Source organism: Oratosquilla oratoria, chromosome 9 (genome assembly GCF_046742065.1).
Source record: "Oratosquilla oratoria isolate Oo_2021 chromosome 9, ASM4674206v1, whole genome shotgun sequence".
Classification (NCBI taxonomy): Eukaryota; Metazoa; Arthropoda; class Malacostraca; order Stomatopoda; family Squillidae; genus Oratosquilla; species Oratosquilla oratoria.
Window position 1 is genome coordinate 55,737,056 of NC_134785.1, and position 26,096 is coordinate 55,763,151.

A 26,096-nucleotide genomic window follows, 5' to 3' on the forward strand; every position below is an offset into this window, starting at 1 on the left:
AGAAATATTATAGATACTACCAGCAAACTTTGTGGAACTCCCACGCAGATATGGTGTTTATATATTTTTGCAACAGCCTACATTTGTCTTCGATTTGCACTCTTCTCATTATTTTTGCATAATCTGCACACATGTTCGTACTATGTCATCAACATAGTTAAGAAATATCATAGGTATTACCAGCAAACCTTGTGGAACCCCGTTGGTCACTACTCTCTATCTTGGAAAGTTATTCTTTACTACTGTCCTTACGTACTTTCCCTTAAAAATAAGTAAATAAGAAAATAACTAAGTAACTAACTTAATAAGTAAATAAATAAATAAATCTTCCATACATTTACGTAGCTTACCTCAAAATCCTCCAATATGATCCAATTTCCATATGAGGCAACTGTGAACTACTTTATCGAATGCCTTCTCTAAATCGAAATACACACATTTTACCAAGCTCTTCATCTCTTGCAGCAAATATCAATCGCTCTGAAGTAAAATATCTAAAATGTTTGACACATGATCTTCCAGATCTAAAGCCAAACTGATGTGTGTGTGTGTGTGCGTGTGTGTGTGTGTGTGTGTGTGTGTGTGTGTGTGTGTGCGTGTGTGTGTGTGTGTGTGTGTGTGTGTGCGTGTGGATGAGCTAATGGTCTTGCCATAGTCTTTGCTAACTGGAAATTCAGTATTTCCCCGAGAGCCGATTATTCTAGAAGTTAGATATATATATCGTTTCATCTTTTCCTTGTTTGCTTTTTCATCATCCGGCCTCTTCCTGGCAGTAAAGGTTCTGTCAGGTTGTTTCTGCGTTATAAACATTGTAGTTTATTTTTTCATTTTCTTTTTCTTCTTCTTTTTCTTCTTCTTCTTCATCTTTCTTTCCTTTTTCTTCTTCTTCTCCATCATCATTATCGTCATCATCATCTTTTTCTTTTTCTTTTTCTTTTTTCTCTTCCTTTTCTTCCTTTTCTTCTTCTTCTTCTTCTTCTTCTTTTCTACCGTTACCCGGTATACGAGGTGGCTAGGCATTTAGCACTTTTGTCAGACCTTGGGGGACTTTAGACCGCACCCCCATACTGACATCACAGGCTGAATAGCGGGACTCAAAAAACAATTCTTCGATCTATCTTCCCGGCTCAAGACGTGGGTGCCTTAGTCCACTAGGTCAGAGGTTCTCAAAGTGGGGGTCCCGACCCCCAGAGGGGTCGCGAAATAATTTTGAGGGGTCACGATCGAGATCGAGATCCACACAAGCTTACATACATACATACATACGTGCGCACGTACATAGGCTACATGCATACATACATACATACATACATACATACATACATATATAGACAGGCAAACAGATACACGGAGACAGGGAAATGCGTGATAGTGATTGTCAGAAATTCGTTATTTTTGGGGAAGTGGCTCGCGACTCTATCGAAGTAATTTGTAGAGGGTCGCAACCAAAAAAGTTTGAGAACTCCTGCACTAGGTCACTCTCCACTCCCAGCCAGAAGGCTCATGTGTTGCAGCCAAGAGGTGCTCTTATAGTGATTTAGGTCACGTGACAAGGCGTGACTTGCCTGATTTCTTACGTGACGTGACGCCGAGCAGATTGCGTGTACCAGTGAACACGACGGGTCTGCAGACCATCAAGACATGCACGATGAAAAGGTCTTCCTTCTTTCCAACCCTTCCTCTCCTTGTTTTTTTTTTCTTTTCTTTTTTTATCATCGTCACGAAGGTCCTCCATTGCTGTTTCCTTGGCACTGCCTTTTATAGCTTTCCTTCCACCTCATTCCTTCCGTTATTTTCGTTCTTTTTTTTTTTTTTTTTTTTTTTTTTTTTTTTTTTTTTTTTTTTTTTTTTTTATTGTTTTGTTTTTTTGCTTGGAGGAATGCTTGTCTCGCCCTTCCACGCAAGTTGGTTGGTTTCCATAATCTTTGTTTTCAACTTATCAATTTACATATTCATTTATCTATTTGTATAGCTCTTTGCTTGTTTGTTTACACACACAGACACGCACACGTACACACACACACACACACACACACACACACACACATACCCACACACGCACACGTATATATATATAAATATACACTGCACTTTGGCTACTTCATATTGTATCCTGACTGGTCCATTATGGCACCCTGTATTGTACATGAAGCCCAACGTTCATGGGCTCCACCCTAGTTTCCTTACGTGGGAACTTCCTACGCATTCTTGCTTTGCATTCTCAAGTAATTGTTCAACATGACGAGAGAAGAGTTGTCGTCTCTTCCCTTAACCTCAACTTCGCCTAGTACTTATTTTTCGTTTTAATTTGTTTTGTTTCGTTTTATCGGTGTTTGTCGCATGTACCTTCAGCCGAATAGATATATTTGGCCAGAAAGAAAATCCTTAAATCCGTCCATAGTTTCTCTCCTTCGGTATAATGACAGACAAACGACTAAAAGGAATATTTTGGCTATAGAATAGAAAACGTAAAACAAAAACACGACTGCAGCGAATGTGTTAAAGCAGCTTTTCTCTCTCTCTCTCTCTCTCTCTCTCTCTCTCTCTCTCTCTCTCTCTCTCTCTCTCTCTCTCTCTCTCTCTCTCTCTCTCTCTCTCTCTCTCTCTCTCTCTCTCTCTCTCTCTCTCTCTCTCTCTCTCTCTCTCTTCCCTCTGGTCCTCATCCTATTCCCATTTTTTTTTTCTCTTCCATCTGTTTCTCCTCTTCTCGTTTTCTTTCCGATTCTTCCTTTCTTGTGCGATAAGTTTCGGGTTCGATTCACGCACTAATCTCCAATTCCCAGAAATCTAAGCTCATAGGGCAAAGGTGACAGTTACTGCCACAGTTCCACTCCTACTTCAGTAAACTACTCATCTTGTATTCCCCATATTGCTCCACTTTTTTTTTTTTTTCTATCTTCGTCCCTTTTTACCTCCTCCGCTTGTTCCTCTTATCTTTTCGTTCTTTTCTACCTTCCACTCTACCTCCATTTTCTTTTCTACCTTCCACTCTACCCCCATTTTCTTTTCTACCTTCCACTCTACCTCCATTTTCTTTTCTTCCTTCCACTCTATCTCCATTTTCTTTCTTACCTTCCGCTCTATCTCCATTTTCTTTTCTACCTTCCACTCTACCTCCATTTTCTTTTCTACCTTCCACTCTACCCCCATTTTCTTTTCTACCTTCCACTCTACCTCCATTTTCTTTTCTACCTTCCACTCTACCCCCATTTTCTTTTCTACCTTCCACTCTACCTCCATTTTCTTTTCTACCTTCCACTCTGCCTCCATTTTCTGTTCTACCTTCCACTTTGCCTCCATTTTCTTTTCTTCCTTCCACTCTACCCCTATTTTCTTTTCTACCTTCCACTTTGCCTCCATTTTCTTTTCTTCCTTCCACTCTACCCCTATTTTCTTTTCTACCTTCGACCTTTCTCCACCTCTAACCTTTCCACATTTCCCTCCACTTCCCTCCATTTTTTAAATCAAATTCCCTCTTCTCTGCGAAGTAACTGCGTATCAGTTTCAAATCTACCTGTGCCTTATGGCGTGTCACCTCCATAAATTGGCCCCCTAGTCCGGTCGGCCATCACGCACTCCTAATTTTGTTTCTGATTTCCCCTTCATATTTTTATGATTCCTCCCTGATTTCCCTTAATTTCCTTCCGATTTCGCCCTAATTTCTTCATGATTTCACCCTAATTTCATTCTGATTCTCCCCCTGATTTTTGGCTTCCTAGTCCGGTCGGCCATCATGCACTCCTAATTTTGTTTCCGATTTCCCCTTAATTTCTTTATGATTCCTCCCTGATTTTCCTTCATTTCCTCCCGATTTCGCCCTAATTTCTTCATGATTTCACCCTAATTTCATTCTGATTCTCCCCCTGATTTTTGGCTCCCTAGTCCGGTCGGCCATCACGCACTCCTAATTTTGTTTCTGATTTCCCCTTCATTTTTTTATGATTCCTCCCTGATTTCCCTTAATTTCCTCCCGGTTTCGCCCTAATTTCTTCATGATTTCACCCTAATTTCATTCTGATTCTCCCCCTGATTTTTGGCTTCCTAGTCCGGTCGGCCATCATGCACTCCTAATTTTGTTTGATTTCCCCTTAATGATTCCTCCCTGATTTCCCTTAATTTCCTCCCGATTTCGCCCTAATTTCTTCATGATTTCACCCTAATTTCCTTCTGATTCTCCCCCTGATTTTTGGCTCACTAGTCCGGTCGGCCATCATGCACTCCTAATTTTGTTCTGATTTCCCCTTAATGAATCCTCCCTGATTTCCTTTAATTTCCTCCCGATTTCGCCCTAATTTCCTCATGATTTCACCCTAATTTCCTTCTGATTCTCCCCCTGATTTTTGGCTCCCTAGTCCGGTCGGCCATCAGATTTCCCCTTAATTTCTTTATAATTCCTCCCTGATTTCCCTTAATTTCCTCCCGATTTCGCCCTAATTTCCTCATGATTTCACCCTAATTTCATTCTGATTCTCCCCCTGATTTTTTCCTGCAGGCAACTGACGAGCCTTCTCTGTTCTCTTCCCCAATAGCGATTCGTCTTTGAACTTGGCGGAGTTTTGGGCGCTGTGCCGCGCCCTCTTCCGAGACGAGCGAGGGCGACCTTACCCGCTCGAGTCTGACCTCGTCGAGCGACTCTTCGGTATCTTCGATGTCAACAAAGTGAGTTCAGAGAAGAGGAGGAGGAGGAGGAGGAGGAGGGAAAGCAGGAGGAGGACGGGGAGGAAGAATAGGAGTAAAAGGAGAAAGGATATAAAGGAACAGAGAGAAAAAGACGGGGAAGGAGAGGAGGAGGAGGTGGGAGAGAAGAGGAGGAGGAGGAGGAGGAGGAGGGAAAGCAGGAGGAGGACGGGGAGAAAGAATAGGAGTAAAAGGGAAAGGATATAAAGGAACAGAGAGAAAAAGAGGGGGAAGGAGAGGAGGAGGAGGTGGGAGAGAAGAGGAGGAGGAGGAGGAGGAGGAGGAGGAGGGAAAGCAGGAGGAGGACGGGGAGGAAGAATAGGAGTAAAAGGGAAAGGATATAAAGGAACAGAGAGAAAAAGAGGGGGAAGGAGAGGAGGAGGAGGTGGGAGAGAAGGACAAGGGGGAGGTGGTGGAAGAGGAAGGGAAGAAGAGGAGGAGGAGGAGGGAGGAAGAATAGGAGTAAAAGGGAAAGGATATAAAGGAACAGAGAGAAAAAGAGGGGGAAGGAGAGGAGGAGGAGGTGGGAGAGAAGGACAAGGGGGAGGTGGTGGAAGAGGAAGGGAAGAAAAGGAGGAGGAGGGGGAGGGAAGAAGAATAGGAGTAAAAGGGAAAGGATATTAAGGAACAGAGAGAAAAAGAGGGGGAAGGAGAGGAGGGGGAGGTGGGAGAGAAGGACAAGGGGGAGGTGGTGGAAGAGGAAGGGAAGAAAAGGAGGAGGAGGAGGAGGAGGGGGAGGAGGAGTAGGAGAAGGATAAAAGGTCTGGAAAAGGAATAAAAAGACCGGCTGGAAGGAAATAGTGAACAATGAGAGACAAATAAAGAGGAAGAAAGAAGAGGAAGAGGAAGAAAGAACAGGAAAAGAAGGAGGGACAGGAGAAAAAAAACGAAAACGAGAAAGAGGAGAAAGTAAAGGAATAGAATATTAAGGTGGGGAAGAGGAGGGTAGGAGGAAGGAGAGGAGGACGAAAAGGAGGAGGAGGAGGAGGAAGAGGAGGAGGGTAAGAGGAAGGAGAGGAAGACAAAAAGGACGAGGAAGAGAAGGAGGAGGAAGAGGAGGAGGAAGGAGAGGAGGACGAAAAGGAGGAGGGAAAGGAGGACGAGGAAGAGAAGGAGGAGGAAGGAGAGGAGGACGAAAAGGAGGAGGGAAAGGAGGACAAGGAAGAGAAGGAGGAGGGTAGGAGGAAGGAGAAGAAGACGAAAAGGAGGAGGGAAAAGAGGACGAGGAAGAGAAGGACGAGGAAGAGGAGGAGGGTAGGAGGAAGGAGAGGAAGACGAAAAGGAGGAGGACAAGGAAGAGAAGGAAGGAGGAAGAGAATCCTAAAGGTACAAGGAACGACCAAGCTAAGGAATCTTCTCTTACTGGCTTCGTGTTCGACTTCGACTCCATGAAATGTGTGAACTGAGGTCGCGAGGCGGGGGCGGGAGATCCATTCTAAAAATAACCAAGTTTTCCTGGAGGTCCGCAAGCTCCCCCATTAATAGAAGACAGACTCGCTCTTCGTCGCCACCTTTATGGGGTCAGCACGGAGACTGATTTCAGGGGCGTCGAATAATTGCAGGAGGCAGGGGGAAGATGATGTTAAAGAATGGAGACAGGGAGGGTAGGATAAAGGAGATCATGAGATAGTACGGGAGAGAGAAAAGAGATGGTTAAGAAAGGGGAGGTAGGAAGAGAGAGAGAGAGAGAAAGGGGTAAGAGGGAGAGAGAAAGAAAAAAGGAGAAGAGGTCAGGGAGGGAAGAAGAAGGGAGGGAGGAAGAAAGAGGGGGCGAGGGAAGAAGAGGAAAGAAAAAGGGAAGGAAGGTGGGGGTGGAAGACATGTAAGAAGGAAGAGAGGAGGAGGAGGGAGGAAAGAGAGAAGGAGAAAGAGGGCGGGAAAGAAGAGGTGATGTAATGAAAATGGCAACTGAGTTGGGGGAAAGGGATGGAAAAGAAAGGGGAGAAGGGAGAGAGAGGAGGTCTAATTTTATCAATTATATAAATTACTCGTTCAAATGTCACTGGTCGGAGGGGTCAATATTATAGAAGGGGACGGGTGAGAGGTACTAGAGGAAGGAAGGGAAGAAGACCTGGAAGAATTAGTTTGGAAAAATAAGTAAAGAGAAGTAAGGAATGAAAGAAAACGGCGACTTTATTCTTCCGAAATAAATTCCCTGCACAACGAAAATGTCGACACAATGAATCTGTTCGATTCTAGAATTCGACAGAATACTCTTACTTTCTTGTAAATCGGGTTCATTATCAACTTTTAAGTATCTAAATTACTTTAACACAAACTAGAAATGCCCTAAATTTTTTACCTTTGTATAAGCGTCTCTTCGAAATAACTGCGCACTAGGACAGACCGTTGCCGCATTGCAGGATACATTCCTTCCCAGCTAAATTAACCTCGTTCCTGCAAATAGATACGTTACCCTAACATATAAACGCACATAAATCACCTTAGTTGACTGATTTCCGTGTGGAATATTGTATTCATGGTAGATCTATGGCTCTTGAGTGAAAGTAACACAACCCTAATGTGCCCTGAACTTGATCGTCCGCAGAGAGACATTGATCATACAAGACAACGGCCATTTACCATCACTACCAATATTCCATCTTCATTATTACGGTGATTTTAAGCCGATCCTCTCCTCCATATGACGCCCTCTACTGATGCTTTGTCCAACAACTGTATTCAAATAAGTGAACATCTTTAGAAAAAAATATGTCGATCATGCATGCATTATTCTTTTATTATCATTATTGTTATTATTGTTTTATTATTATTATTATTATTATTATTATTATTATTATTATTATTATTATTATTATTATCATCATCATCATCATTCCTTAAAAAAAAAAAAAAAAAAAAAAAAAAAAAAAAAGAATAAGAGGCTCTGGAAGTTCTCCAATCAGTACCCTAAGGTTTGGGTCTTTTAATGTGCTTGGATGTGGTACAGATGAGAGTAAAAGGGAAGATATAGGAAGTATGTTTGTGAGAAGAAAGATGGATGTGTTGACATTGAGTGAAACTAAGTTGAAAGGGAGGAACGAGTTTGAGTTTGGGAGTGTAGTTTGGAAGACCTCAGAAGTGAAGAGAGGACGAGGGAGAGAAAGGGTGGCCATACTAGTAAGTGAAGAGTGCTCCGGTGAGGTGTGATGGTGTGAATGAGGTTGGGTGGCAATGGTGTCTTTGTCACTGGTTTAAACGGAGGTGGTTGTGGAGTCCAATGACAATTGAGTGTTAGAGAGAGAGAGAGAAAGAGAGAAAGTAAGAGCAAGAGAGAGAGAGAGATCAGTTAGAGTGAGAAAAAATATATTAGATTGACTGTTTCTCGTTTTGCAAAGGTGTTGAAATAATTTGAACAAAGCGTGACCATACAGTATATCAATTTAGGGTTCTTATTCTGGTTACAGAAGTACTGTGGCATGCTGATCTCTCTCACTTGCTCATACTTTCTCTATCTCTTTCTGTGTGTGTGTGTGTGTGTGTGTGTGTGTGTGTGTCTGTGTGTGTGTGTGTTTGTGTGTGCGTGTGTTGATGTGTGTTTGTCTCTCTATACATACATATATATATATATATATATATATATATATATATATATATATATATATATATATATATATATATATACACATACATTCTCTCCCTTTCTCTGTATCTGTCTCTATCTGTATATTTTTCTCTCTCTCTCTCTCTCTCTCTCTCTCTCTCTCTCTCTCTCTCTCTCTCTCTCTCTCTCTCTCATGCCTTACCACACTACCGGTCAAACCAACTCCTCCTCCTCCCGTACCTCTCTAACTGCCATCACAATTTAAGAGAATCGATATCAATACAGCTATCTTCTCTTCACATTTTACTACAACAGAGACGACTCCATAAAAAACAAAAAAAAAAAAATGGCCACCTCATACTATGCACACCTTTTGACTTCACACATCAACGTTGTCATAGCTATGGAATAATATGCCCCCATATATATACCCACAGCCAACACCGTGCACCTACAATTCTCGTCAATGGCGTGATATTATCTATAAATAGAAAAGAACTAGTGAGTTCCCGTCGTTAAAATTACAATAACGTTTTTATATCTTCTCGACAGGATAAAGTTATCGACAAGGATGAATTTCGCTTTTGCTGGCAGCGCTGGATAAAAAAGGTAAGTGTTCAAGTGACAACTGCAAGCAAAACAAACTAATTAAATCGTTCTGTGATGTAGTCTTGAGTATATGGATGTTTGTACATATATATAAACGCATCTATGAACTTTAGCAAACGTGCTCGCATTTACACACACATACACACATACACTCACACACACAATATATATATATATATATATATATATATATATATATATAAATAATGTATATATATACATACATATATATGTATGTATATCCTATCCGAGGATTGACACCTTGACGTGGTGGATAGGCTTGAATGTTTTAGTGATAACAAAAGCTATGTCGATAGAGAGGAAATCTCTGTAGGGTCACCCATATCGAATAGGTCTTGTAAGAAAGATTAGAAAAAGAGTAGCTCGTACACACAGCCGCAGGACCCACTTCTAACTTGCGCGTCCCAGATGGCGTGCGGGGAAATTCCTCATAGATATATGGGGTACCGTCATAATGACGGCGTTAACCATTGGGCCCCCTATAGACATATAGGACCCCACCGAATATAAGAAATAAGATGACACCAAAGAAATATCTTACAAGAAACCAGTTGGCAGGGAGGTGAGATTACTGCCAAAATTCCTTCATAGCAAAAATGAATTGCACAACCAAAAGAAAACCGCGCATTCCTGTTTGATCATGGTCTCCTAAAGGTCCAACCGCATTGCCTTATGTGCTCACGGGTAGTATGCCACTGATTGTGAGTAAGCACTGTCCAAGCATATCCAAATCTTGGACATCAAATAGCATGAAGAAAATGAAGATCTCTACTTTTAACGTAAGAACCTTCTGAGAAGACCACAGGCTGGAGAGTTTAATGGAAGCACTAGATAACACAAAGTGGGACATCGTAGGACTGAGCGAAGTCCGAAAAGCATGTTGTAGGGCTAAATAAAAGCAAATGAATCTCTACAAACGAACATTTATTACATAAAAATGTGCCCAAGCACCACAATAACAAATGAGTGCGTCCAGTAAGGAAGCGGAGTAACAACTGGACGCCTAGCGTTGGCTTCGTGCATAACATCCATAGTTCGCTTGGTTTTCCTTACAGAATGGTAAATAAATAATACAATGACAATAATAAATATACAACAAAACCTATGATAATTATGTAATGGGAAAACACAAACACAATTGAACAATTCGCAAATATAATACACTACAATAACTGTAGGTTGCTAAAACGCAGCACGTAAATATATTATACATAATGGTACGATACCATCACATCGTTCGGCCACCACCACTGGGTGACCCCACCGAGCAAACGAAAAAAATTAATGACTGAAGCACATCAAAATCAAAAGGATTATCTACTCCACACGCATCATAGCTTACATAAAAATGTGTGGGAGAAAAATGTATATATGAAATTACCCTAGACAATACAACATACACAGATATCTATACTAAATAAGAACATAATTAAATATATACATATGAATAAGTACTGCCGCCAGTAAAAACAAGAGATAAAAGACTACAATTGCCGGACGTTTGGGACACTACATTTAATAGCTAAACAATAGATACACATTATACCTAAGAAATGGGCACAAAAATGGTCAACATTTCAAAGAATACAATTCAAGACACCATGGAATATGCCCTGGGGCGGCACCTTTAGGGGAGCGGCAGTCCTCGTCTGGACATGCCGTCCACAAGGCTGACAGAATAATTATAATAAAAAAAGGTCAATGGAGCCCTGAATATTTTACCGTAATATACGAATTTTGAGTTAGAATCAACAGAATATGAAATATTTTCCCTTTATCCTTCCTGCAATAGGAACGTTAAATACAAATTTTAAAATCCGTTTAATTATTTCGCAAGCCAATGGCTAAAACAGGCTGTGAGGGATGGTGGAGATGGGATAGGAGTTTTTTTTTTTTTTTTTTTTTTTTTTTTTTTTTTTTTTTTTTTTTTTCTTTTTAGTGAAGAATCACTCCCACGGGCTTTGAGCCCGTGGAAGTGGTCATCACTGAGAGCTTTGCCCCAGGGGACGGTACTTAGGCATGTCAGGGCTCTGCATATATGATGTTTATTTATTCATTTGATCGTGTCCTCATTAGTCTAATAACTTGGACACTTATTCCTCTACTCATTTCACCATATAAGTACTTATTCATTTCTTTATTTACTTTTTTTTCTCCTGCCTGCGTTCAGATCGTGAGGCCCATTGTCGCTCTCATCGTTGTTGATGTCCAGAATGACTTCATCACGGGATCGCTTGCCATCAGTAACTGCCCCGCCGGACACAACGGAGAGGAGGTGAGTGAGACATCAAAAGACCTACCATGGGCAAAGGAGGTTCTGGGGATAAGAAAAAGGGTGCTGAGGAGGAGGAGGAGGAAGAGGGAGGAGGAGGAACAAGAAGAAAAGGAAGAGAAAGAAGAAAAAGGAGGAGAAAAAGGAACAGAAGGGAAAGATGAGGGTGAGGAAAAGGAGGAGGTGGAGGCAGAGGGTGAGGAAGAGGAGGGAGGAGGAGGAACAAGAAGAAAAGGAAGAGAAAGAAGAAGGAGAAAAAGGAACAGAAGAAGGGAAAGATGAGGGTGAGGAAAAGGAGGAGAAGGAGGTGGAGGTAGAGGGTGAGGAAGAGGAGGGAGGAGGAGGAACAAGAAGAAAAGGAAGAGAGAGAAGAAGGAGGAGAAAAAGGAACAGAAGAAGGGAAGGATGAGGGTGAGGAAAAGGAGAAGAAGGAGGTGGAAGAAGAGGATGAGGAAGAGAGGTAGGAGATGGAGGGGGTGGAGAAAGTGCTGGAAAGAAGTTGAAGGAAGAGGAGAAAAAGGGGGGTAGAGAGAGGTGGAGAGAAGGAAGGAAATGAGGAAGAGGAAGAGGAGGAAGAAAAGCTAATGGGGGGGGGAGGATGATGAAGAGGACAATAGATATACATATAAAAGATAAAAATAATAATAATGATACCACCCTCCATGTTTTATCCCAATATGAACAACCCAGAAGGGACTCTTTCCTCTTCCCGTAGGTGATAAAAGATAAAAGATAAAAAATGATAATAATGCTATCACCCTCCATGTTTTATCCCAATATGAACAACCCAGAAGCGATTCTTTCCTCTTCCCACAGGTGATCCCAATCATCAACCGCTTGGAGGAAGAGGTTCCCTTCCATGTGATTGTCTACTCACTCGACTGGCACCCTGCGGATCATGTCTCCTTCATCGACAACGTCAGGATGCGTCCCATGCACAAGACAAGCAAGGTAACATTCTCTGTAAAGTGTCACGTAGCTCCTACCTGGTATAATGTGTTATGAATATTATGAAAGGAATTTGCGTTCGATTGAGCACTTTTGTCACGAAAGTTTTCCTTCACTTGAATAAAACCATCTGGCTGCAAGTAGGGTAAATACCCTATAGCAGCGTTTCTCAACCTTTTTACCCTTGTGTAACCTTTGAAATAAAATTGCCTGTGTCAAGGAACCCCTGTGAAAAAAGCACATATACCATATCTTTCTCATTTTATTTTCATCGTAATGATAGGTTTGATAGGATGATGTCTATATTACATTATTACAATAACCAAGAATATGCCATGCGTGTTTAATTATATTACGCATATGAAATTAAATAAAAAATTAAAAGTGCATTAGCTTATCTCACTTGTTCTCGCGGAACCCTTAGGGACCTTTTGCGGAATCTTAGGGTGCCGGGGAACTCTGATTAAGAAACTCTGCCCTATAGACATCAAAAAGTTACTAGCCTTAAGTTAGGAGGACATGTGTCCTATTACCGTTTGGGCCTTTGAATTTGTCACTACCAACCTAAGAGCTAGGCTATATCGCGACGGAAAAAAAAAAAAAAAAAAAAAAAGAGGGGCTGTTTGCACAAGGGGTCCAGAGAATCTCAGGAAGGGTAATTAAACTCTTCGTTAAATATGTTGATTATTTACAATGGGTGTCCCTGCCTCCCGCCCACTGCCCCGGGTCAGAGGCAATGCAGAGAGGCACAGCACCTTCACAGCAGTGCCCGACATGCAAAGCTTGTTTATCCTCATTGATTCAATATATGGTGACCGTCCCCCTGTTCCACTTAGGGGAAATGCTATATAATTAGATAAATATGGATAGATAAATACTGAGACACGATGACAAGTTGAGGAAGGTAGAGAAGACACGGGTGTTGGTCCGAGTTTATTCCTGATTAGTTTCGCACTAAGCTTCATAATAGGAATGGTTCCTTTGAAGAAGTTCATTGCAAAACTGAATCAGGAATGAGCTCGGATCAAGAATCGTGTCTTTTTTTTATCCACCGTCCTCAAATAGATAAGTAGATATATCATCCAATTGGTAATAGAAATAAGTAAATAATAAAAATGAATATAGGAATAGATAGACAACTAATAAATTGAATGAATGAATGAATGAATAAGTAAATGACTGACTGACTGAATGAATGGATGAATAAATTAATAAAACAAAAGCGAAAAAACAGTATAGCGAAACGCCCGAACAATGTAGCCAAACGACCGAAACAATGTAGCGAAAAGACCGAACAATGTAGCGAAATGGTTGGTAGCGAACTGGCAATGTAGCGAAACGACCCTTTCTTCCTTCTCCTCCTTTGGAATCAATCCACCAGCCCTCTCCGGTGCACAACTCCCTTTCGCCTCCTACACCTCTTATTGCAACTGAGACCCCATCCTCTTTGTCGCAGCTGCAGAGCGAGGAGGCTCAAGTGTACGACACTGTCGTCTTCGATGTTAAGCGAGATGGGACGCCGACGACGCAGATGCTGTGGCCCCGACATTGTGTCCAGAAATCCTGGGGCGCCGAACTCCACAAAGAACTCAAAGTAAGGAGAATGATGCTAGGATGTGTGTGTATGTGTGTGTGTATGTGTGTGTGTGTGTGTGTGTGTGTGTGTGTGTGTGTGTGTGTGTGTGTGTGTGTGTGTGTGTGTTTTACCTAGTTGTATTTTACGGGACGAGAGCTATGCTTGTATTGACCCGCTTTTGTATCTCTCCGCATCCAGTTTGTTCTTAAAATCTTGTATAGTTTTGGCACTCACTGTTTCCCCGTTTAGTTTGTTCCAGACATCAATATTTACCTAGTTGTATTTACCTAGTGTGTGTGTGTGTGTGTGTGTGTGTGTGTGTGTGTGTGTGTGTGTGTGTGTGTGTGTGTGCGTGTGCATAGTATAAGTAATCCCGACGTTTCGAGCCCTGTCCGAGGTTCGTCCTCAGGGATTACAATGGTAAGGCAGTTAGTCCTCCTTTATATACATAAATATAAACAAAAATATGTGGTTCACACGGGGAGGAACCCGGGAATCCTGTCGAGCTCCCCTCGTTCTTCCCATGCCAGGAATCTCTTGTGGCCAAATGTCCGGGGATGACCTGGAATCCAGCAAATATACCTGGAATCCAGCAAAAGATTAATAAGGAGGAGCATGCCTACAGGAGGTCTTTTGGTCCATAACTAGGTCGGATTAGAAAAAAATGATAATAAATGAATAAATAAATAAACAAATTAATAAATAAAGTAGATCAATAAATAATGACGAATAAGAAACAAACGTATCAATGATAATGATAAATGAATAAATAAAATAAAATAGAATAAATAGCAGGCATTACAGTTTAGGTGTTTATCTAAATAAATCTTAAAATTTCGAACTGTACTACATTGCACTGCCTCTGCAGGAAGTTTATTCCATTCATTTACTACACGGTTGGCGAAGTTGTTTCTAGCCACTTCCAAATTAAATCTACTTCCTGACAGACTGATTCGCATTCATTGTGAAATTATCGTTACTTTTGATGTTGTCATTTCCCTTTAGAGTCTTAAAAAACTATATTAAATCACCCCTAAGTCTAAGCTTTGTTTTAGAGAAAATATATTCATATGTCTTAGTCGATTTTAGTATGATTTGTTTCTGATATTTGGAATAATTTTTGTGGCTCGCCGTTGTGCGTTTTCTAATGTCAATGTCTTAAATGAGACACGGTGACCGTGCGAATACAACATATTCCAAATGTGGAAGAACTAACGATTTATATAGCTTAAGGATAGATGGACTTCTAAAATCAAAAGATCGCGCAATCAGTCCTAAAATCTTATTTGCTTTCTCTGAGGCTGAAATACACTACCTAGATAATTTGAGATCATTACTGATAATTACACCAAACATAAGAATATAAGAGTGAAGGAGACTGCAAGAGACCATAAGGCCTACACTAGGCAGTTCCATGTCCATTACCACCTGTCATCCCCATCCATAAAGTTGTCTAACCGTTTCTTAAAACAACCGATAGTTTCAGCACTCACTACATGGTTACTAAGTCTATTCCATTCGTTGACCACCCTATTAGTAAACCAATTCTTTCCTATTTCCTTTTTAAATCTAAATTTGTCCAATTTAAATCCATTACTGCGAGTCCTGCCCTATTGTCTTAATATTTGCGTCATCCTTTTTAAAGCCCTTGATCCACTTGAACACCTCTATTAGATCACCCCACACTCTGGGTCTTTCCAGAAAGTATAAGTTAAGTTGCCTAACGGTAGGATTAAAAAAAAAAAAAAAAAAAAAATCGTATATAATTCTTATATAAACCCTTGGACGGGAAAGATTTATTTAAGGAAATAATTTTTTTAAGAATAGCACCATAAAAATCTTATGAGTGGTATTCTTAAAGAAAATCTTTCCTTATATAAATCTTTCCCTTCCAGGGATCTATACAAGATTTATATAAGGAAAGATTTTTTTTTTTTAAGAATACCACTGTAAGCCTCTCTTCGTAAGGTAAATTTATAAGCCCATGTATAATTTTTTTCATTTTCCTCTGTATTGATTCTAGTGAATTGATATCCATTCTATAAGACGGAGACCAAAAATGTACCGCATAGTCAAGGATGGGTCTAACTAACGCTGGATAGAGTTTGATAATAACCTCTGCTCTTCTATTTGTTGTTCCGTTTGGACTTCTCCAAATCAATTTACCATCTACACGTTTTGAAGTAAAGTGATTATCATATGTTGCCATGTAGACCTTTGTAAAATTGACCAGTAACTCACTTCTGTCGTTTTGTCTCACCTACTCCATACTTCCCGATGCACGATTCACCCCTATGTTTTCCCCATTTTAGCATTGAAGTCACCGATTGCCAACGCGTGTTTATTTTTTTTTCTTTATCCATTATCTAATATATCTCATACCTGATACATGATCACCATAGAATGACTTAGTTTTATTTTCTGCTGCCGAGGTCGTCACTTTTGCCCTACGCGCTTGAGCTGTCGGGAAAGAGAGCACTCACTACCAGGAAACAGAAATTAGTGCGTGATTCGAACCTACGACTAAGTGAGCGTAAGAGCAGCATGCTTTTAATTACGTCACCAGCGCACGATTAACTTGTTATCAAATGTATATAAAATATTCTCAAAGATCTTTACAAATAAACTAAGTCAAGTTTCAGATGGAAACCAACCAAGAGCAGACTTTGGAAGCGGATATTCGACACTAGACCATTTACAGACAATGAATCAACTAAGCGAGAAAACAACATAATATAATATACCTTTTTGTTTAGCCTTTGTAGATTACGAAAAGGCCTTTGACTTGGTAAAACAAATAGCTATACTAAGCTCGCTATGCTTGCGGGGTACAAACGAACACATCGTAAGGATCCTAGAAGAGATTTATGCGAAAGGTACCGCTGTAATTCGACTAGACAAAGATACAGAAAAGATAAAAATCGAGAAAGGAGTACAACAAGGCGATACAAATTCACCCATACAATTTTCAGAGTGCCTGGGAGAGATTTTTAGAAGATTGAGTTAGAAAGAGAAATGTTTAAACATTAATGGCAGATATTTTACTCATAAAACGAACATATTGTAAGGATTCAGAAAACATTTATGTGAAAAGTACCGCTGTGATTCGACAAAAACAAACCGAAAAAAAAAATAGAAAAGATGAAAATCGAGAAAGGAATACGGCAAGACGATACAATTTGCTCCAAACTATTTACCGTTTGCCTGGAAGAGATTATCAAAAAGTTGTGTTGAGAAGAGAAAGGTTTGAAGATTAATGGCAAATGTTTTATTCACCTAAGATTTGCTGGTCAGATCATAATACACTTTTCATTGTCCACGTAGGTACGAATGACGCCATAAACACTAGATTAGAAGAGTTTCTACTGAAACACCATCAAATGATCCAGAAATACAAAACTGAAAACAACAATTTTATAGTTTTTTCCCTAAAATACGCGAATGATGATACAGAAATGGACTGTGATTTAAATAATTCTTTCGCACCTGTCTATACAAATGAAGACAAAAATAGCTCCCAGAATATCAGTAGCAATGATAGAATAATAGTTATAGTTTCTGTTACTGTAATTGAAATCGCACATCAGATTGATAAAGTAGAAATGAATAAAACGCCAGGACTAGATTAGATTTTCCCCAAGGATTCTAAAAGAAGCTGAAAATTAAAGTTGTAAATCATTAACTATATTATTCAGTAAATCCTTAACTTCTGGTAAATTTTCCCCAAAATGGAAATTAGCTAATGTAACTTCCATATATATATAAAAAAGGTAACAAATCCGCCCAGTAAGTATCGTCCTAAGTTGTATGCAAAATTAAGGAAACTGTTCTAAAGGATAAATTTGTGAACGCCCTTGACGTCTTTCATAAAGTTTTTAGTATGTATGACAACATAGAATCAGTCGATATAGTATACTTGGATTTCCGAAAAGCATTTGATGCGGTCCCGCATAATCGGTTACTCAGTAGATTACACTGGCATGGTAACATAGGTAATATTCATAAATTGGTCAAGATTGGCTAACAGAGAGAAAACAACAAGTTGTAATCAATGTAAATTAGTTCGACTAGTGTGACGTTATGAGCGGTGTTCTCCCTGGTATTCTATCCGTTTTTTTTTTTTTTTTTTTTTTTTTTTTTTTTTTTTTTTTTTTTTTTTTTTTTTTTTTTTTTTTTTTTTTTTTTTTTTTTTTTTTTTTAATGATGTGGATAGTGGTCTGGTATGTAAAATATCAAAATCTGCGGACAACAAAAATTGCTAGTACAGTCGGATAGGGATCAACTACAGTTTGACTTAGGTCATTTATCTAATCATCATCAATTGGGTGCATACGCTAGGTGGCGCGTTGGCTCATTCACACGCTAGCGCCAGTCACCACGGTCTCTCTGAGTAAGTTCCCATAATGCAACACTTCCCAATCCAAACAAATCACGACAGGTTCGATAGCTTGCCCCGGCCATGAATTCTGTGGTCACCCCCTTCGTCCCCTCCATCGATGGCAGTTTCTTGTAGAGACATTCCTGTGAGTAAAATCAATAACAGGGAAACATGCCACATGCCCATTTAGCCGGGGTTGACCTTCACGAATTTTGCTGGAAAATGGCCCAGACTGAATCTCACAGTATAGTCTCTGGTCTGATACAAAGTTATTCCAACAATATTCCATGATTCTCCGAAGGCACTTAGTACCAAATATATCAAGACGCCTCTTCAAATAGTACCAAAGATATCAAGACGCCTCTTCAAATAGTACCAAAGATATCAAGACGCCTCTTCAAATAGTACCAAAGATATCAAGACGTCTCTTCAAATAGTACCGAAGATATCAAGACGCCTCTTCAAATAGTACCAAAATATCAAGACGCCTCTTCAAATAGTACCAAAGATATCAAGACGCCTCTTCAAATAGTACCAAAGATATCAAGACGCCTCTTCAAATAGTGCCAAAAATATCAAGACGCCTCTTCAAATAGTACCAAATATATCAAGACGCCTCTTCAAATCAGTATTCAATGCTCATATCTCAAAGCCTTACAGCTAGACAGGAAGCACAAGTAACTTGAAAATTCTCATCTTAATCCTCCTGCATAACGAGAGAGTTCATAATACCATGGGCAATGCAAATCTTTCCAAATATTTCCTGACATGACCCATCATTGTTATGCACTACACTACCAAAGTATATAAAGCTTTCCAAGTCCTCAATATCCTCGCCACATGAATGGACAGACTGAACTGTGTCATCCAGTTAGCTCCCAAACTCCTGGCCCTTGATCTTGGTCCAGGACGCCTGAAGTCCAAGCGAACTGCAACCAAGACTTCCAACGACTCAGCAGAATGGAGAGCATAATTAAACCCGAGATCAATGACCTTCGTTTTGCCAATACATGTTCCCCAACGACATTGATAGACAACTCTGTCCAATATCCAGTCCATGCAGGTGTTAAAAATTATTAAGGCGAGGACACACCTTTGCATCACTCCTGAATTACCAGGAAAGAAGCTAAAAACACTTTACAGCACTCTGTCCCAGAGTATAAGCCTTACAGGAATACTACGAATCCACAGAAGATCCCAGAATACTCTACGACGCACAGAATCAAATGCCTTCTTGAGATCAACATAAGCTGCAAGAAACCTATTGAAACTCACGTCGGCTCTCCACAAGAATACAAAGCGCCAGGATCCGAACAGTAGTTGACTTACCTAGCGTGAGCTCAGAATATCCAGGCCTCTGAAGATTTAGATGTGAACAAACCCGTGTCAGCAATAGATGGGCAAGCACCGTACCTGTCACGCTGAGCAGTGTAATACCGCGGTAGCTGTTGCAGTCCCGCAGGTCCCCTTTCCCCTTACAAAAAGGGACGACCAGACCATTTTTGCAGCCAGAGAGAGTAGTAACGGACTGCCAGATATGGCCACGTCTCCAGCTTTCAACAAATCAACAGTAATGTTGCAGATGAGAGCTGCCTTTATACCCTTCAACTTACAGCCTCCTTGACCTCTGTCAGAGAGGGTGGAGGATCGTCTAGCCGTGAACAAGAAAACGACATGCAATTTAATCATGATATGTACTCGTGTGTACGTATGTGAATGGTAGGTGAATGTTTTAAATACAAAGTTACGTAAATGTAAATGGTATGGTAATCAAGGAGGCTATTTATAGGGACGGAGATGCCAAGTACGTAGTTGTACTAGTTGTATGTAAGCCTGCATGTGCGTAGGTATGTTTGCCTGAGTTAACGTATATTGCTAAGTATGGAATGCATGGTATAAGGTATAACAGGTCGTATGGTACCCGTAGAAGAAGAGTCACTTCACCTAACCTGAGTGAAGTAATGAATTGTAGATGGAACTTAACATAGCTGAATGTCAAATTTTACATATATGCAAATAAATCAAATGTAATATTATTTCATGAACGGTAATCAGATTCAGAAATAAGGTAAAGGAAAAAAAAAGTAATATTATCTAAGGATCTAAAACCGACCCTCCAGTGTACAAAAGCAGCAAAAACTGCCCAACAAATTGTAGCATGTATTAAAAGAACATTTGAACATAAAACTGAAAAAGCAATGATTACTCCATATAATTTACTTATAAGACCTCATCTCAAATGCTGTGTTCAGTTTTATCCCCGTATCTTATAAAAGACATAGACATATTAGAAATGGTACAACGTAGGATCACAAATTTACATAATAAACCCTATAAGGAATATCTAAGTAAACTTAATTTATCTTATCCAAACGTAGAATGCGGGGTGATTTAATCAAAATCTTTACATTTTTCCATGGCTTCGTTATGAACATGTATAATTAGTTTACTGTGGGCTGTAGTAATATCACAAGAAATGATAGATACGAAATAGTCTGTAAGAGATAAAACATCAATTTTTTTAACTGCATTGTAAATGTTTAGAAGAAATTACTTAATAATGTTGTAATCTCGAGTTCAGTTGACACTTAGAAAACGCCTAGATAAATATAAGGAGTCCTACCCCAATCTAACTTATTTCTCAGCATCGTGGGCTCATACACTTGAATTAATTTAGTTGTTATTAACCATTCCCACTGTTTACCTCCCCTTCTAACTCGCAAGCAGCCCCGTAATGAACAATAAGTCTGGTGCTATTTTGATTTTCTCTGTATTTCTTTGTATATGAGATGGGGCAAAAGACTTGCAAGAATTGTTGAGTGACCTGAACAAAGGTATTATACAATGGAGTGCAATACTTTCATCCTTACTATTCAACCTTTTCATGAGTGATCTACCAACTTCTGAACCAGAACTAAGCACTAATCGCTTGTTTGCGAAAACGTCGTCATAACTCAAAATATCGAATTTTTCAGGAGAGGCATTTTAAAGTTTCAAAACGCTCTCAATATTATAAAAATCCCTCAAACACCATAGGTGGAACATTTTTTGGAGCATCAAATACGCCTCTAAAGTTTATAGAAGTTGAAACAATCATAATCTTTACTAAGTCTAAAATATTTGTTGGAACAAGTTGGAACATGTAAGGTTATGTCGTTGGGACATTTAGCACTCCCTAGCGGTCAATTTTTGAGCTACAGATATGACACTGATACCAAAAAAATCCGTGTTTGAAGATGAATACGTCTGTATAGATAACTCAAAAATTCAGTTTTTTGAGTTATGACGACGTTTTCGCAAACAAGCGTAATGTTCTCTCATGTGCAGATGACTTGACAATGATAATCCAGCACAGTAAATACAAAATAGCCGCAGAGAACACCCAACCTATTTGAATAAATTGGAACAATGGTTAAGAAATAACAGAATAGAACTTCCACCCCAGAAATCAGTAGTAACACTGCTTTCTACAGACAGCCATGAAAAAATCCAATTGTAAAATTAAATGGCCAACTTTCCATTGGAAAGGAATCCATAAATTCCGGGTCTAACATTTTATACTCATGTGACATTCAGCCCACATATCAAGGACCTGCCAGCAAGAAGTAAACAAGAAAACAAACATATAAAAAGTATCACTGCCACTGAATTTCAACAACAAAATTAACACTAATAACCATTTATAAACAGTTCATAAGAACCACCCTAGAATATCTCTCCCCAGTTTAGCTCCTAATAATCAATAAGTCTACCACAAACCATTTACAACAATGCAGAATGAAGCACTGAGAATAATAATAATGGGGTGCACTAAAACCACACCTATACACCTACATACAGAAACTAAAATTGTTCACAGAGTATCACATGAAAAAGACAGGAACACGATTCTACGCCAGAACCCTAAACAACACACACCCTCCACACATTTCACAAGCGCCACCAACATGAAAAAAAAAATCACACACCTGACAAGAATGACATTAGCACGCTACCGTCCGGGATCTGGGACACCATCCGACATTAAGAACTATACCAACAAAGAATCGGCCAATAGATTCACACTCATCCAGATCCAACCACCATACTTAAGCCACACCACTACTTTGCCCCACACTAACAACCCCTAGACAACAACACAATATCTCTTTTCTAAGTAATTGATGGTCCCACCTGGAGGCTGTTGCCGGTTTCCTGAAGGCCAGGGGTCTTCTGCAAGAGAGATCAGGGGGCAATGTATTGATTGATTGATTGACGGTTTGTGCATTTTGGTTGCCGGTGGGAGATTTTATGAGAATTTATTTGTGGCGGGGGGAAAATCCCCTGCGCAGAGAAGAATTCCACAAGAAGAGCTAACATCCTCTCTTTCCTTCTTCCCTCTCGCTTTCTTACTCCCTCACTTCCTTCCCCCTCTCTCCCTCTTTCCCATTCCTTCCTCCTCCTTTCCCTCCCCATCCCCATCTACCAGGTAGCTCCGGAGGGCATCCTGGTGTACAAAGGCACCGACCCAGATCTGGACTCATACTCGGCCTTCTGGGACAACAACAAACAGTCGCACACGATCCTGAACGAGGAACTCCAAAAGAAGAACGTCACAGATGTCATCATCTGCGGCATTGCCTACGACATATGTGTAGGTAAGTAGAGGGGTGAGAAGGAAGGAAGGGGAAGAGGGGAAGAAAGAGGGAAGTTGAAGAAGATGAGGGGCAAGGAGGAAATGAAAGGTTGAGAGAGAAGGGAGAGAAAAAGTGGAGAAATTAGGAGAGAAATGGAGGGGGATGAGAGAGGTTGGAGAGGTTGGAAGGGATAGGGAGAGGGGAAGATGAATTAGAAAGAGGATAGAGGACGTGAAGAGGGGATGACGAAATGAGTGAGGGATTGGGAGAAGGCAGAGAAAGGTAAGGAAAAATTAAAGAGAAAAGGACTTGCGGAAGGAAAAGAGAAATGAGAAAAGAGAGATGAAGCATGGAGGGAGGAAGGAGGAAGAAGCTTAAAAAGGACAGTGTATTGGGTGGAATAGTGAACTCCCTAAACACATTGACATACTTTACACTTTGTATTCTTGTCAATGTCTGTCGGCTTTGTTCAGCTCAGGAATAATGTCGGACCCATACTTCGGCTGAATAAAACGTCTGATGCCGTAGCCAGAATAAATCTATAAAATATGTCATCGTGTTGGAGGGAGAGGGATGGTGGGAGAGGGGGAGGAAGGCAAGAGTGGAGGGAGAATTATGATCATCTCGGGAAATGGGCAGGGGAGGAAGTGAAGGAGGGAGAGGGAGGTAGAGGCATAATGTATCAAGGAGGCGTATGAGAGAAAAAGAGAGACAGGGAGGAAGGGAGAGAGAGAGGGGGAGGGGAAGAGAGAAAGAAGGGAGGAAGGGAGAGGGAAATGAAAAGAGGGAGAGTGGTAGAGAAGGAAGGAGGGAGGGAAGAAGAGATGGGGAGAGGAAGGGAAAACGAGAGGGGGAGAGGAAGGGAGAGAGATAACAATACAGTGAGATAGGGAGGAAGAGAGGAAGAGGAAAAGGTGGAAGAAGAGAGGGGAGAAGATTAGTGAGGGAAAGGGGGATAGGAAAAGGGAAGAAAGGATGGGGGAAATAAGGGGCGGAGAATTAGAAAAGAAGGGAGGGGAGGAGAGAGAGGAAGGGATGTAGAAAGCAAAGGAGGTAGATTGTGAGTGTGTGTATATATGTGTGTGTGTAATACTACTAGTACTTATATTGAGAATAATGATAAAAATAATCGGTTTATTAAGTTAACAGCGATACAAAAATGCACTGACAATATACAATTTCTGTTGTTTTTAGCTATAGTCTAATTTGACTACATATTGTGCATGGACTCCATAGAGTTTGTTTCCTGCGATCGAAGGTTGTTAGTTCTTTGAGTGAAGTTTAGCTGATGTTCATGCGATTGAAACCCCGCATACAGCGAGCTTTGCAGTTGGAAATGCCACTCCTTGTGTGTCGGCAGTCTCAATGATGTGATTGAAGGACATTTGGAGCACGTGGAAGGTTATGGGCACACAATGACAGACGTGGTGTGGTAAGGGTAGAAACGGAAGATTTTACACTCCCCACAATGTATAAATCCGTTTGGGAATGTCAGCATTGATATAAGGTGGAGTCAGGTCAGTGCGACAAAACAACGCTACTCCCCACCCCTGCGAATTGCCCTACGATGGTGAGATGGCGAAGATTTGATATAGAGATACAAAATAATGTTGCACATTTCGGAGACACTCTACCACGTCTCTGCTAATGCCATCGAGTTGCAGTCCGCGGTAAACACTGTCTAAGTCACTTTCTTCATCTTTTTGGTCACTGTACTTGGTGGGTAACCGCACCCTCGTTTCAATTTGTATTATTCACTATGTCAGTATCGGTACATAAGAGGGCTGTAAATTATGCCAGTGCACTAAAAGTAGGTCATGTTCCTTGGGTGTAGTGGGGCGAGGTCAACAAACTGACCTTAGTCTGTCACACCGAAGGAAGGAGGTTAGAGACACGTGTCTGTATCTTATGGCTACCTGACCATGTCCATCTATATAGAAGGCTTGAATGTGTAACATACGGGGGTGTATGTTACTGGGCGATGGTGACATAGGGAGAGTGATGCGCGCTTTGGCTTGTGTAGTTTATTCTAGTAGATACGTGTGCGTCGGCCTAAGTGGGGGACCGACCGAGAAGGCCTAGTGACGCGCTACAGTACAGAGGTCAGACTGACTGACTGAATTGTCCAAATCTGAATAGCCTGCCCGCTCGGGGCAGGCGGTATATATACTGGGACCGATTTGACGCCTGACCAGACGCGACCTAATTACGGTGACTCTTCCTGGCCTTACCGATCATTAAGTCAGATCAACTACCACACAACTCTACCATGCATCAACTTACACCTTCCGCACAAGTATGCTTGTGGGGTACATGTTCTCCACATCATCTTCCCTCGCCTGCGAAGCGTGAGGAGGCGTCAGAGTCCCCAAAGGCATTGAAGGCGGAGGGGCGGAGTTGCGGGGGAGAGAGGGTGGGAGGCGGCACTGGTATAGGCGGTGACGTCGGCGGCGGCGAAATCGGAAGCGGTGACGTCGGCGGTAGCGACGACGGAAGCGATGACATCGGCAGCGGAGACTTCGGAAGCGGGGCGGCCGTGAGCGACGTCAATGGCGGTGACATCGACGGCGGTGACGTGGGCGGTGGCGACGTCGGAAACGGGGCGGGCATGAGCGACGTCAATGGCGGTGACATACTAATAAGAAATGCTGATAACTGTAATAGGGGTTTTACGTAAGTGAGGGACTTAGTGCGGGCGAGAAATACCTTGATGGTGTTTTCTGGTTTTATTAAGAATGTGATCTGGGTATTACAGCTTGGGATGTCAGGTGAGACAAGGTTTCCCACCTAGACAGGCCTTCTGTCAGGTAGTTGACCTAGAAAGCCCTATGTCGGGCCTTGACCTCGGAAGTCCCCCTGTCTGGCACTTGACCTAGGCAGTCCTATAGTTAGGTCCGTGGCCTGGACAGCCCTATGCCGGGTCGGTGACCTCGGCAGTCCTATCTCCAACGGCACAGCCGTTCGTTGATAAAGTCGAGGGGTAAGGTTTTGTGGGTTGCCGTATTTGAGACGTGTTACTCATCAAAAATAGATATGGGTGTTAGTTCTTTTATATAGGGGTTGGTTACATGGTTGGTGGGCATCTCGTGTTGGTGACACTACGGAGGAGTTCTGATTTGTTTTACATTGCATTTTTGAGTCAAACTGTTTTGAGATTGGGAAATTGGTGAGATCTGCAAGGTTAGGGGTCTTGCCAAAGATGAGTACCATCTCGCATGTATGTGGATCACGTGCATGGTTGGTGATGGTTAGTGAGGGTTACATTGCCTTTTAAAGTTACGTCCGCGTACCCTGGGTTAAGGTCGTGACAGTGGAGTTTGACATACAAAATTGCAAAAAGGAATAAAGATATGATAATTTGTCAAGTTGGCAGTGGAAGGCATTGACTTGTAAAATTCACTGTTGATTTGAATGAGTAAAAATGAGGGTTTACGTATATCATCATATCTTGGATG

General features: G+C 41.0%; 1 protein-coding gene across 2 annotated transcripts in view; it reads left to right on the forward strand.

Moving 5' to 3' along the window:
• Naam (Nicotinamide amidase) overlaps positions 1-26,096 on the forward strand; it is a 72,977-nt gene that overhangs the window by 35,421 nt on the left and 11,460 nt on the right. The window contains exons 2-7 of one of the 2 annotated variants that reach the window (XM_076190512.1): positions 4,530-4,659; positions 8,774-8,830; positions 11,022-11,126; positions 11,940-12,074; positions 13,534-13,665; positions 22,494-22,662. In XM_076190512.1, coding sequence (XP_076046627.1) covers positions 4,530-4,659; positions 8,774-8,830; positions 11,022-11,126; positions 11,940-12,074; positions 13,534-13,665; positions 22,494-22,662 — 728 coding nt within the window. Of the gene's footprint in view, positions 1-4,529; positions 4,660-8,773; positions 8,831-11,021; positions 11,127-11,939; positions 12,075-13,527; positions 13,666-22,493; positions 22,663-26,096 lie in introns of both variants that reach the window. The other variant, XM_076190511.1, reaches the window with a different exon arrangement.